This window comes from Astyanax mexicanus, chromosome 16, assembly GCF_023375975.1.
Source record: "Astyanax mexicanus isolate ESR-SI-001 chromosome 16, AstMex3_surface, whole genome shotgun sequence".
NCBI classification, from domain to species: Eukaryota; Metazoa; Chordata; class Actinopteri; order Characiformes; family Acestrorhamphidae; genus Astyanax; species Astyanax mexicanus.
The window spans coordinates 4,471,003-4,485,426 of NC_064423.1; the positions used below are offsets into that span (position 1 = coordinate 4,471,003).

The following is a 14,424-nucleotide window of genomic DNA, read 5'->3' on the forward strand; positions in this document are numbered from 1 at the left end:
TTTTCTTAACAGTTCTACTGAAAGCATGCTTTTCAAAGTAAGCTGGTTTACAGAATTCTTTTCTTCAGAATTCTAAAATTTTAAGACTTATGGTCAGTTAGAGAAAAATGAAGGCCACTTTTACTATAAAAATGTCAAAAAGCAAAACCACCAACATATAAAGTTAACAGACTATATTGTACTTAAGTTAGCATTTTCAAAAAGCAGTATTTCAAACAAACAAGTTAACTAGCAAAGGAACTGTAAACAGGGTACAAAGCAAAATCGGGGTTGCAAAATTTAGCCCCAATGTCTATAATACCAACTATGCCAGTTAAAAGCAAGTTTAAAAAATTTAAATAAACATATATATTAATTAACGTAGTCTCCACTTAGTTTAGTCTACAAGTAAGTCATTAAGCAAATATCAAATATCATTTAGGTCTAACAGCACAATGAAATGCCAATATTGTATTTAATGTCTAAGATTAAATTAGATTTAATTAATCTAATTTAAGACAAATTACTGTATTTTTCACACTACAAGCAGCACCTGAAAGTCATACAAAAGGCACACTGGATTTACAAGGCGGATTATGCAACACTAATAAGGAACAGAGGAGTCACCATGTTTTCCTCCTAATTCAGAGATTTTAATTCTTAAAAAAATAAATAAATACATTTTTTTAAAGTCAAACGAGCCCTAGATTTTAATCCGCACAGATTTCTCTACTGTAAACTGTTTATTTGAGTAAGTAAAACACTTCCATTTATTTACAGTAAGCTCAAATTTCCAGATTTCCACTAAGGCTGGGTGCAGCAGCATTAGCATTAGCAGGTGACAGGCGCTAGTGCAGCTAATTAGGCGCTACACCTGAGGAAGTGAGTGACCTGGTAGGCCAGGGCGATATTAGCTAGCGGTTCATTCCACGTAGTTTGTTTTAACACAGTCAACGAGCAGAATATAGTATGATAATACTCATGTATAAACAGCGAAAGAGAGAGCTAGCGCTTAGCGCAGTTAGTGGCTTATATATACTACTGGATTACATTATGTAATCCATCAGTAAAGGCACTTCACTGAAGTACATGGTTAAACACAGAGATAGAAAGTAACAAATTACATTTACTCACATTATTGTAATTAAATAGATTTTATTGGTAATTTGTCATTTTTAAAGTAGTTTTCGAAACAGGTAATTTAACATTTACTCAAGTACATTTTGACACAAGTGATTTTCTTCGCTACATTGGAAAACTCCCCATTACTGAGTAAAAATTATGTAATACTGCTGGAGAACTAAACTGAAACTTCTGTATAACCAGAGGTGGAAAAAGTACAGAAAAATTACCTTTACTTTGCTAAAATTCTACTCAAGTAAAAGTCCCAACTAAAAATCTACTTGAGTAAAAGTAAAAAAGTACTCAATTTAAAATTTACTTTGAGTAAAAGTTATAGTTACTTTTAATTATTTTAATTTAATTATAAGAACCCTTTTTTTTCTTTACTGTTAAAAAGTTAAAAGGTTATGGTCATATAGGTGACTATAAACCGTATTTTTATAGTTTTACAGTTCATTATTATTTTTTAAACTTGCTATTGCTATGCTTTAACTGCTATTTACATGTTTTTTTTAACATCCAAGCAGAATAAGGTTTAATGTTCCTAATAAAAACTTAAGAACTTATCATGAAAAACATGAATAAATATAAAAAACTGTTGGTTGGAGCATGCACAGTGCCGTAAAGAAGCAAATTTTGATGGGTGGCATAACTCGACAGAACACCGGTTCCCCCGAGCACAGCTGATTCACACAGTTCAGCTGCGCTGCCATGGAGAACAAAACTCAATTTTTTTTTTAAATTCAGACAATTAGTGTTTTTTTTCTCCAGCATTTCATTTGTACTCAGTAACGGGGAGTTTTCCAATGTAGCGAAGTAAATTGCTTGTCAATGTCAAAATGAACTTGAGTAAAAGTTAAATTACCTATTTTAAAAACTACTTTAAAAACAACCAATTACTAATAAAATCTACTCAATTACAGTAATGTGAGTAAATGTAATTTGTTACTTTCCACCATGTACTTCAGTGGAGTGCCTTTATTGATCCTTAATACCTGACTGGTGTTTTTTTGGAAAATTAAAGTTTTTTAAGTGCAAAAAATATATAGTAATGCCTTTTCAGATTAAGAAATAGCAGCTCTCAAAGTGTAAGAATCCTAAAATCCCATCCTTCAGCCGTTCACACAAAGCGAGCAAGTGAGTACAGAGCAACGCAGATCTGCCTCTCACCTCAGGCTTTTGTTTGTGAGAAGAGTGATAATGTTTCCGCTCATCAGTGAACATTAACAAAGAAAAGATTCATGCATGCATAAGTAATGACATTCATACATATTACAACCATATATATCCATTTAAAACACTTTTGAGAAGGTTTTGTACGAACAGCAAAGATCCAGTCTATGGAAAATAATATAACATTACCACGGCAGCTTGAATTCCAATCTTTTTAAATGCGATCTGAATATGTAAAGTTCATCACACCTCTTTACAAAGCGCCGTACAGGGCTGACCCTGTGGCTCACGTCAGATAAGTTGTAAGAGTAACCTCAGAGAAAGGTTAAAGATTCCCGTTTTTATATAAAAGTAATAAGAAAAAAGGCAGAATCAAGGATAAAGTAAAGAAAGAAAGAAATCAGAAACACGCAAAGAGTGAAAAAGAGTATCATTACTGTCCACAATCCTGAAACCACAGAGGTCTCGTCTCTCTGAGAACACGCAGACGCAAGTTTCAATAAAAGTGAATTAATATATATATTAATGCATATGATATACGTATCTTTATATTTATGTGGAGACAGTTTGGTTAAGCTAAATTACAGATTATATAAACTGGCAGAGAAAGAGAGAGAGAGAAAGAGAGAGAGAGAGAGATAGAGAGAGACTGAGATATATATATATATATATATTCAGGCTTATTAATTAGTTATTAATCTAGAAGTGATCATAATTTATTTAAAAAAATTACATTTTAAGTAAGTTAAAATTTCAAAAGGAGAAAGAAACTGTTTTAAAATAAATAAATAATACAAATGCATGTCTCTGCTACATAAAACCACAATTGAAAATAAATGACAAACAGATATTTTTTTTTATATCATAGAGAGAATATGTGGTCTTTTTAAACAATAATATTTTGGCACATTTCTAACCGTTATAAAACTTCAGTAATAGGCAATTTATGCAGGTAAAACACAGTGGAATTGCCACACACAGGTACCTGAGGGTTTAAGAGGTTAACTAAGGGTAAACCTCTGACAGCTGCTGATGCAGTGGGGAGTTTTACATAATTGATCTGGGAGAGCAGATCTCTGGCCAAGACTAACTGCAGCCTATAGGATCCCTGCTGCTTTTTTTTTTTACTTACTGTATGTAAGCTGAGCCACATAAGAGAGTAAGATAGCCAACGCTGAAATCATTTGAGCACACTGCTGAAGCCTGATTAACACTTTACCCATACAGTTAACACCTCCATATTTCTTTCAGTTGGTAAAAGTAAGTAAAGCAGAAAAAAAACATTTTAGAATTCAGAATAATTATATTACTGTAAGTAGGGCTGCAACAATTAGTTAAAATAATCAACAATGTTAAATGTGTCGACATGGTATTTCATTGTCATCAATGTGTGAGGAGGTGGTTTACGCCCTGTGTATAGGTGGGGTAAAGGGCTAACACACACAGCTTCCCCAATCCTGCCCAAAGTCTCTCTAAAATCCACCTGTCAAAAGGTTAAACTAGCAGTCCACACTACACAAATTTAGCCTAGTTTTCCGTTAACCGGCGACAAAATTAGCTGGGAGGCAAAACAGAGATCACTCAGCGCTCACTCAGTCGTGTTGTGCGAACTAATGAACGACGCCTGCTGAACCGTTGCTGCAGACGCCCGGAAAATATTTGGAATGCTAGATATCTGACTCAGTCAGCGACTGTGAGTCAGAAGCAGCAGCTACATACAGCCAATGTGATCTCAGAAGGAGATAACCTAGGTTCAGAACACATCTGCTTAACAGGAGATGTTCATAGCATTCAGTTTTAGTCAGTAAAGACGGTAGCATTACTGCTATAAGCTGATTGGTTGGTGAGCTAGAGCACTGAGTCGCAGATCAGTCATGTAGCGTCAAAGTCGCATAAACTCAACTACTTGTGATTTCAGCACCTGGAATAAACAGTCTGAAATAAGAGATTTTTGGTGGCTGCAAAAAATGCACACATCCTTTTTTACATTTTCCACGCAACTTAAAACATGCCCAGCTTGGAGGGAAAAACGCAAACCTGGCAACTCTGGAAATATTAATATTAAAAAAAAGAGTACTTATATATTTTTTTTTCTCAGTAAAATTATTACCAAAAAAAAAAAAAAAAAACCTACACAATAGATGAAATGTATAATTTTTTTGATAAAAACATGGTCAGGTTTAAAGTAATACTTTTACCAATATTTATATCTCAAGTAAAGCCATAATTAAGTAGAATTTCCTGAGAAAACAGCATTAACTCTGCATTTTATTATTAATCTTATTAATCAGTTATTTATTAGAAGTACCCATATTATGAAAACATGTTCTACATTTTAAGTAAGAAAGGGTTAAATGAAAGGTTTTTAAATAAACTGCTTATTGTTGTAAATAATTAAAATAATAATTAAAATGTATGCCTCTGCTACATACACGAACATATTACACATATAGACAATAAACTAAACATTATATATATATATATATATATATATATATATATATATATATATATATATATATATATATATATATATATATATATATATATATATATATATATATACACACTTTACTCCTTACGCTTCAAGCTTATTGATTAGTTATTAATCTAGAATTTATTTTAGTTCAGCTGTAAAGATGCAATAAAACATTGCATGCATTGGATCGGGAGTCTCACCAATAGGAAACACTCATAAAAATAATAATAATAATAACCATAAAAATAATCACGACTAATAAACGTCAGGTTAGTCAACTTCTAAAACAGTCATTAGTTGCAGTGGTGAGAGCATGAGTTTTAGAGAATAATGGTCCACAACAAATCTGTCTAACTGCAAAACAATTAACTGTCATCCTGTCATCAAGGTAAATATATATGTAAAAGTAAGAAAGAAAGAAAGAGACTCACAGCCAGCGTGGAGCTGCTGGTCATTCGGGACATATGATCAGAGCCCGCTCCAGGACTCTTGTCATCTGGGGTACTGCTGGCCATGAAAGCCCTCTGGATCACACGTTTAGGGGTTTTAGTGAAGGAGAAGGCCCGTGTGACCTGCAAATAAACAAATATGCAAATGAATTATAACTGTCTGTCACTGTCTGCATCAACACCAGCAGATGACATGTCTCTCCAAACCATCACTGATCATCAGTACATTTTACAGTATTTCGTTTGTGAATCAAGGGAGGGATCAGAGTCTGGAGGAAGAGTGGAGAGACACACAGTCCAAACTGCTTGAGGTCTAGTGTGAAGTTTTTCCACCAATCAGTGATGGTTTGTTTGGAGAGACATGTCCTCTGCTGGTGTTGATCCACTGTGTTTTATTAGCAAGTCTAAAGTGCAGTTTTGTTTCCCCACAAAAATCTTACAGCACTTCATGCTTCCCTCTACTGACAACTTTTATGGAGATGTGGATTTTATTTTCCAGCAGGACTTGGCACACTGCCCACACTGCTAAAAGTACCAATTGGTCGTGTATAATATTCTAATTTCTGAGACAGTGATTTTTGAATTAAAATAAATAAATCCATAAAATAGATCACTGTGTTTAAAACATCTATATAATATGAGTTTCACTTTTTTAACTGAATTACTGAAATAAAGTAACTTTTCAATGATATTTTAATTTTTTAAGATGCACTAGTATATATGTGTACACAGTACCAGTCAAAAGCTTGGACAAACCTCTTCTTGTTCAAATGTGTTTTCTTTATTTTATTGATTTTTTTTTACAGATTAAAGCTATAAAAGAAGCACATGCCAAACTGTTCAGTAAAGAAAAAAAAAACGTGTTAAACAAACCATCTTTTTTTATATTTTAGATTTATGTTTGAGGACAGATCTGCAGACTCTTGGTGAGATTTTAACCTCAGTGTCTTCATGAGGGAGAGTCACCAGGAATAGTTTTCTTAGCGTCTTGAAGGAAGGAGTTCCTGGAGGTGCTGAATAGCTGCTGCTGCTTTTCCTTCACGCTGTGAAGCTCCAGCTCATCCCAATTAAATCCCCTCAAATCACCATCTCAGTTCATCAGGTTTAGATCAGGGGATTTATGTGGAGGAATAACGCTTTTTTTACTTTTTACTACAGAATTCCATGTGTGCCCTTTAACTGTTTTTTATGTCTTTAATATTAATCTACAATGTATAAATACATTAAATAAAGAAAAACATTATGCATAATGAAGAGAGTCTAAACATTTTACTGGTACTGAATGTGTGTGTGTGTGTGTGTGTGTGGGTGTGTGTGTCTTTATAACTATAACACCCCTCCCTCCCTCACCTTCTTTGATGTTTTTTTGATGGCCCTGGAGGCTCGACTCAGCGTGCTGTCCATATCCTTTGTGCTGACTTGAAGGGAGTCGGGATCAGTGCACTGAATCAGGTCTTCCTGTTTCAAATAGATGCCCCATGTTTAATGAAATACACTATTCTGCATGCATCATGAGTGAGTGCATGTATGCACATGAGTAAAAAGAAAAAAAAGAGAGAGAAAGATGTTAAAGGAAACAGTTTAAAAGAGAGGTATGCATCGCCACCTAGTGGAGGACCCTGGACAAGCAGACCAGCTAGTCCAGCATTCACCTGCAGGGCTTAGAGGAGCTTGTTCTTTAATTATAAAAGAGAAATATATATACATCTGTCTGGCTGGAGCCAATTACATGTGCCGTGTGGCAGGTCTGCGTTCGCTCTCATGCGTCAGCGCGGGGCACCTGTGGCTCTGCAGCATGTAGATAAAGCCGCCTGCCTCCGAGGTGTAAAGTTCAAGCACAATTCCACTTCTAATTACATTAATCTGTCTTCCAGCTTAACCACGCTGGACAATCTAATAGGATTAACCAGCGCCAAAAAGGCCCACGCGCACCACCTAATTTGTTGCTGTAATAAAACGAGGCGAGGCCTAATAAAATAAATAATTACGTTAGGGGCCTTGTCAAGACTCCAGACGAGGGAACTAAGGAAGGTCATTTGGGGGTAGAGCGGACGGACGTGTGCACTCACCGCGTCGGCCCTGCAGATGGTATTGGCCACTTGGCGGCAGAGGGTCTTCAGCCAGGCTGATTTGAGCGTGTCTTCGGCAGTGAGCTGGAAGCTGAAGAGGAGGTTCTCTTGCTCGGTCGGGGGACGCACAACCAGGGCGAAGGCGTTTTGACATTCTGCAGAACCAGAGTGGAACCATAAATAAAAAAAATAAAAAATACACACAAGTTTAGTGAATATATGGAAAGGGACTCTGGACAAATCAAAATCAGCAGTATTTGATCTGGTCCAGTGGTCTAAAGCGCTGCCACTATGAGAGGGAGGGCGCAAGTTTAAACCCCTGCTCATGCAGCTTTGCCATCAAGCTGCCGGCGCTCAGAGGGAGCACAATTGGCCCTGCTCCCTCCGGGTGGGTAGATGGTGCTCTCTCTCCACATCACTCCTAGGGTGATGTGGATCAGCACAGGGCACCTGTGAGCTGATGTATCAGAACCAAGTCGCTGCGCCTTCCCCCGAGCGTTAGTACTGTGATGCTACTCAGTAATGCTACATCAGCAGCAGCTCGAAAAGAAGCGGTGTCTGACTTCACATGTATCGGAGGAAGCATGTGTTAGTCTTTATCCTCCTGGTGTGTTGGGACATCACTGGTGATAGGGGGAGTCCGAGTGAGTGGGTTGGGTAATTGGCCGTGTAAATTAGGGAGAAAAAGGGGAAAAATGAGAGAGAGAGAGAAAAAGAACTGACTCTAGTTTGTTGGTACCCTTAGTGCGGTTCGATTGAGCAGGTGTGAACACAGTAATCACACTCTGGTGCGGTCGGCTTGTGGTGAGAACATGATACGGTCTTGATTCGACCCAGCTATAAAATATATTCCTTTTATTTAAGCTAAACTGCTGATTAAGTGCAGTTTAATTTGATATATTAGCCAGATAATGCTAATAACTATCACAGCTAGTGGTGTGCCATATCGTATCGTACGTGATGACATCGGCAAAAATTGTGAATATTGTGAACGATATTATACCCTGAAATATGGTGCATATTACCCCCCCTAATTATCACATCAGGGTACTACTTTTTAGCTGTTTTTAGCAAAATAAAAAAAACACTGTTCTCATTTCCTATTATATATCTACTAGAGACTAGTAGAGATTATATCTGTCAGTATCATTTATTTTACTTTAATCCTGGATATGTAGAGATATTTGGAGTGCATTATTAGTATTATTAATATCATGACATTCTGGATCATTGACTTCTGTTATAAATCTGATAAAATTATTTTTTTTATTATAATAATATCTCAGTTAGCCATGCCATATATTGCGTGCAATAATAAAATACAAATAATACAAGTCAGTGTTTTGTCATATCGCCAAAAGTATCGGTATCGTGAAAATTATAATATTATATATGTGAATTATTGTATAATGTTTAAATTCCCAATTTAGTCAAATCCAATCTAATACAGAGTTGGGCAATATGACAAAAAAAAAAAAAAAAAAAAAATTATATATATATATATATATATATATATATATATATATATATATATATATATATATATATAATATATATATATTGCATAAAACAAACACAGAGCACGCACATAGAGGTAAACACAACAGCGAAGGTGCCCTAGTGCACACAAACGGAGAGAGTGCACAGAAATGCAACGATCGTTCAAATTGACAGCACTAATCCAATTTAATTTAATTTAAATCAATGTAATGCTGATATTTATTTTTTATAACTCTTTAAACGGAAATGCATAAAGCCATATGTGTAGGAAAAGTAATTGTCGTTTAAGAACAAGCAATGTGCTTAAACGACAAAAAAAAAAAAAAAAAAAAAAAGACATGATCACTGTTTATTCCAACAAGATCCAGAAAGATGGAGTCTTTCATGGCAACAGTATGAAAATGAAATTACTTATATCGGCTGTTAAATAAATACACTGTGTATAAAATAAATATAGTTTTTTTTTTAATATATTATTTGGTTAAAATTGAGAAAAAAGTATTATTTGCGTATCTGTACCAAATTTAAGGTGTCATTATTATACCAGTATCAACATTTTTAAAACCAGGGTTCATGCACTTTTTAACAAATACATTTCTTTAAAATAGTTTTTCAAATTTACTTTTTCATGACCATTTCATAATTTTTAAAACAGTGCAGACAGACAAAAAAAACTACAATGAAAATGTATTGTAGTAGATATAAAATGAATCTGACACACAATTTTTTTTTATAATAAAAGGTGTGTCAGATTCTGAGAGCTCCATTGTGTAAAGCTAAATTACTGAATTAACTCAGAGCTGATGTATTTGTAGCTCCAAGTAGATTTTCTCCATTAATAAACTGAAACACTTTTTGTAGACCAAATTTCCATGACTTTTCCAAAACTTTCTGGGTATTTTTAGTTTTTCCAAAACTTATTAAGTTTTTTTAATTCCATGACTTTTCCAGGTTTTTCATGACCGTACGAACTCTGTAAAACAACACCCAGCCCTAGTTCTAATTCTGTCAAATTTGACCAGAACACAATAGGAGTACGTCTAAATTATAATAGCTTTGAACAGTCTTACCCTCAGTGTCCCGCAGATCCAGTACCCTGCGAATCTGAGACAGGGGCATGAGCATAATGTGCTTGAGCTGGGCCGGCGGACGGGTCTGTCCCAGAGGACTCTTGAAAGTGCTGATCACCTTATGCCTTTTCCTGGCGATCTGGACGGACACACAAGCACATAAAATGGAATTAATTCCTGCATATGCCCAAGGCCGCTAGCCATACCGTAGGTGTATGTGGAGGCTGTCAAGCGTGTGAATCATTGATCTGCAGCTTTCTAGAGCTAAACGCCCGGGCTCATTAGGGCCCCTTTAATCCTACGGCGCAGGGCCCAGATAAGTGACGCGGCAAGATGCGGAGTGAGAGATATGAATACAGAAGAGTCCGTCGATGAATAATTGAGCAGATGGCGCTCCAGCTCTCCCCTCCCTCATTAACAGGCCAGACCTAAAGCTGGGCAAACAGGACGGCCACAACACACACAAACCCCGGCCCTATCAAACAGGACCCCACACTAATCAGGAAACAGAGCAGCCGAGTCAGCAAGCAGCATGGACTGCGCATGCATTAATTATTCTTCAATTTTAACCCCATCTCCACCATGCACAGAGAGCGAACACCTACTGCCTGCGCTTATTCTGAGCGACTGGGAGGTGAGAAAAAATTAAAGGGAAGGAACTAGTGACATGGAGGAGGAAGTGAAGAGAAGTGTGTGATACAAATCAAACTGGAGAGGCCATTAAACATGAGGGAGAAGGTGGGTGTGCATGCATGCTAAAGGAAACGGAAATACTGTAGTCAAAAAAAAGAGGAGTGCATAAAAACGTATATATATATATATATATATATAAAAAGCAGTTGTGTGATTGGCTTCAGTCAAAAATTACTGATATATACAAATGACCAGGGCCTTGTGTACGAAAATACACAAGACCAGAAAATAGACGATTATTATTGGTGCGCCCCAAGATCCACTGCACCTTATAGTCCATTAAATACATTACATTACATTTGGCAGACGCTTTGGCCAAAGCGACTTACAATAGTGAAATACAAAAGTAATAGAAGGTAAAAACATCTTTAGACAGGGCCTAAATGAGGTCAAAGGGAGATAATGGGATAGAGGAGTGAAGGAGGGGAAGAAGGAAATGAGATTAGAAGTAGTTAGTGTGTTAGAGGTGTTAGGAGAGTAGGTGCTCTTTGAAGAGCTCTGTCTTCAGGAGTTTATTATTAAAGATAGCGAGAGATTCTCCTGATCTGGTAGTAGAAGGTAGTTAGTTAGAGGTGTTAGGAGAGTAAGTGCTCTTTGAAGAGCTCTGTCTTCAGGAGTTTCTTAAAGATAGCGAGAGATTCTCCTGATCTGGTAGTAGAAGGTAGTTAGTTAGAGGTGTTAGGAGAGTAAGTGATCTTTGAAGAGCTCTGTCTTCAGGAGTTTATTATTAAAGATAGCGAGAGATTCTCCTGATCTGGTAGTGGAAGGTAGTTTGTTCCACCATTGGGGAACTCTGTATGAGAACAGTCTGGATTGCTTTGTGTGAATGTTTGTTTGGTAAAGCGAGGCGACGTTCATTGGAGGAGCGCAGCGGCCGGGAGGTAGCGTAAGCTTTCAGGAGTGATCAGTGCAGGTAGGAAAAAGCCTGTTCTCTTATCACCTTGTAGGAGATTGAAGAGCTTTGAATTTGATACGAGCAGCAACTGGTAGCCAGTGGAACTCAATGAGCAGTGGGGTGACATGTTCCCGTTTTGGCTGGTTGAAGACCAGACATGCTGCTGCATTCTGAGTCACTGCAGTGCTAAGGTGGTGGTCTTTCCTATGGGGTTTTTACCATTATAGTAAAGGCAGAATAACATATAGGCAAAGAAACATATAGCTCCTATTTGATCACTGGAGGTGATTTAGTGGTCAGTGGACAGAGCGAATAAATTAAATGGGACTTAGTTTAGTTTAGTTACAAATCCTCTGCTTGCAATAACTGCATCAAGCTGGTGACCCAGTGACCTTAATACACTTTTGCTTTCTTCTTTCTCTAGGCCTTCACCACAGCCTCTTTCAGCTGGTGTTTGTTTTGGGGGGGGGTTACTCCCTTCAATCTCACTCCTCGTCTCCTTGTCTAGTTTTGGCAGTGTGTTTTGGGTCATTATCTTTAGCTTTATGATGAAGAATCTCCCAATCGGTTCGACTATATCTTTCTTTAAACTGATAGACGAAATGTTTCTGAAGAATTCTGAGCTCAATCTACATCAATGAAGATTAATGAGCCCGTCCCTGAAGAAGCCATGCAAGCATCTTTGATCTTTTGTCTCATATTCATCATTTTATTTCAAACCAAAATGTTTTCAGTCTACAGCAGAAATAAATGGTTTAGATGAGTTAGATAAGTTTAGATATTTGGTGGTCTATTTTCATACATAAGGCGCACGAAAATATAAGGTGCATTTAAGCAACACTAGTAAGGAACAAGGGCCAAACAGTAATCTACACACATTTCTCTCTTAAAAAAAATTATTTTTGGAAAATTGGAATGTATTTTTGTGTATTTACAGTAAGCTTAGATTTCCAATATTTTCAACAACGTGGTTAGCAGCAGCACCTGAAGCAGTAAGCACAAATAAATGGTGCCCGATAGCCCTACACTGAGGAACCCTGAATGTTCCGGTAAGCCAGAGTGCAATCAGCTAGCAGTTTGTCCCACATAGCTTGTTTTAACATGGTAAAGGCGCAAGCAACAGTCCAATATATTGGCCTCTGAACAGTGAAACAGCAAGTGCTGCGGTTAGCAGCTAATGCTAATACTGCTCCAGCCTTAGTGCTGGAGGAACTTCACTGAAAGCTTTCATAAATAAGGTGCATCGACGTTCTTTTGGGAAAATTAAAGGATTTTAAGTGCACCTTATAGTGTGTAAAATACAGTAAAATGATTTAAGCATTTCTTACAGGAAACATAGAGATACATTTCTTAATGAGTGAAAGTGTGAACTTGCCTCCAGACAGTCATTAAAGAGAATGAGTGTGACATTTTCGCCCCGGTCACACGGCTTGTCTCCCAAAGCAATGGTTTCCACTCTGTGCACCAGACTCCGATGAGATGACAAGAGATTGGCCTGCAAAACACAAACAAGCTACATCACTCTCTTCAACTGCATTTGCTAAGGAGTTAAAAAAAAGATTCTCTCTTCCCTCTATCACAGAGATCTACACCACACTCTGCATCCGCAAAGCCACCAGCATTGTGGATGACCCCACCCATCCCTCACACGGACTCTTCGCTCTGATGCCGTCCGGCAGAACATACAGTGGCATCCGAGCCTCCACTACTAGACTCTGAAACAGCTTCATCCACCAGGCAGTCAGACTCCTCAACACACAGAGACAGAGCTGAAACCCGTCCCACCCACCACACACCCAACACACTTACACAAAACTAAACTGAACCCACACCCCTCCCCCCCGTTTATACACACAAAGACTACACTTCACCCCCACACACACACTCAGCACACAGAGACTGAAATGTCTTTATCCTTATCAGCAATATTTGCTGCAACTCTCAAAAGCTAAACTATCTACCTCAGTAACTGCTGTGATTATATATGTTTTATATGTTTCAGTATGTTACACATCTCTGCACCTTATCCTCACCAAACACTCTATAATACCGTATACTATATAATATCGGAACTGCACCTGTCCTGTCTCTTAAATTGTCTCATCTTTTGTATTTATTGTTATTCAGTGTTATAGTTTTATGTTGCACTGTCGTCACTCCTGCACTTTATGTTGTCTACTGCTTATTGTTCCATTTTGCCCTGTGTTGGTCCCGGAGGTATGTAATTTCACTACACTGTGTACCTGTACTCAGTTGTAATGACAATAAAAGCCTCTTGACTTGACTTGACTCTTGAAGATTCAGGAAGTGGCATATTTTCACAGTTTATCTGACTGATTCAAAGTTGTGGCTTCCTCAAATATAAAACAGGACGGATTTACCTTTATAAGCCCTGTTTGGGTCTTAAAGACCCATAAGAAGAAGAGTAAAAAGAATTGACTGCACTAGATGCAGAGCTTTTACAAGGCCTGACAGAAAGAGAGAAGCATAAAGGAGCTCATTGTTCAATTAAGTGAAATAAATAGGAATGTAAGCTCCGCTGCACACAGGATAGGCCCGGCGCGCCGGCACTGTGATTTAGAGATTAGCGGATTGTTGCCGCGCATACAACTCGGGTGAGTAAACACATAAGTGACTTACGGGGCAGCCATCCACTTCATACACCACATCAAAGATCTGCTTCTGGCCCTCCGTCTTCCTCTTGTCTTCATTTATATGCCTGAGTCGAGAACAGGAAGAAGATTCATGAGGTCATAACAGGCGATTGGTGAAGAACTCATGGTGAAATGCTCATTACGACGGGAAAAACTATTTGTGATAGACATTTTTGACTCACGTCATAACCTCTTTCAGGGACTCGATGGCCTTTTCCAGGGTGATTTTATCAGGATTATGATCAGCGGTGTGCTTTTTAATATCTAAAACAGTAAAGTGCGACAAGAAAAGAAAGATTACTGGGACAAATTTTCATTGCATCCTGAGGGCAGGAGACAAA

General features: G+C 37.5%; 1 protein-coding gene across 6 annotated transcripts in view; it reads right to left on the reverse strand.

Annotated features, from left to right (window-relative positions):
- ect2 (epithelial cell transforming 2) overlaps positions 1-14,424 on the reverse strand; it is a 52,072-nt gene that overhangs the window by 6,705 nt on the left and 30,943 nt on the right. For all 6 annotated transcript variants that reach the window (XM_022669566.2, XM_022669569.2, XM_022669567.2 and 3 more), the window contains 7 exons: positions 14,266-14,347; positions 14,070-14,148; positions 12,805-12,924; positions 9,842-9,980; positions 7,272-7,426; positions 6,553-6,660; positions 5,185-5,325 (listed from right to left, as the gene is read on the reverse strand). In XM_022669566.2, coding sequence (XP_022525287.2) covers positions 5,185-5,325; positions 6,553-6,660; positions 7,272-7,426; positions 9,842-9,980; positions 12,805-12,924; positions 14,070-14,148; positions 14,266-14,347 — 824 coding nt within the window. The remainder of the gene's footprint in view (positions 1-5,184; positions 5,326-6,552; positions 6,661-7,271; positions 7,427-9,841; positions 9,981-12,804; positions 12,925-14,069; positions 14,149-14,265; positions 14,348-14,424) is intronic.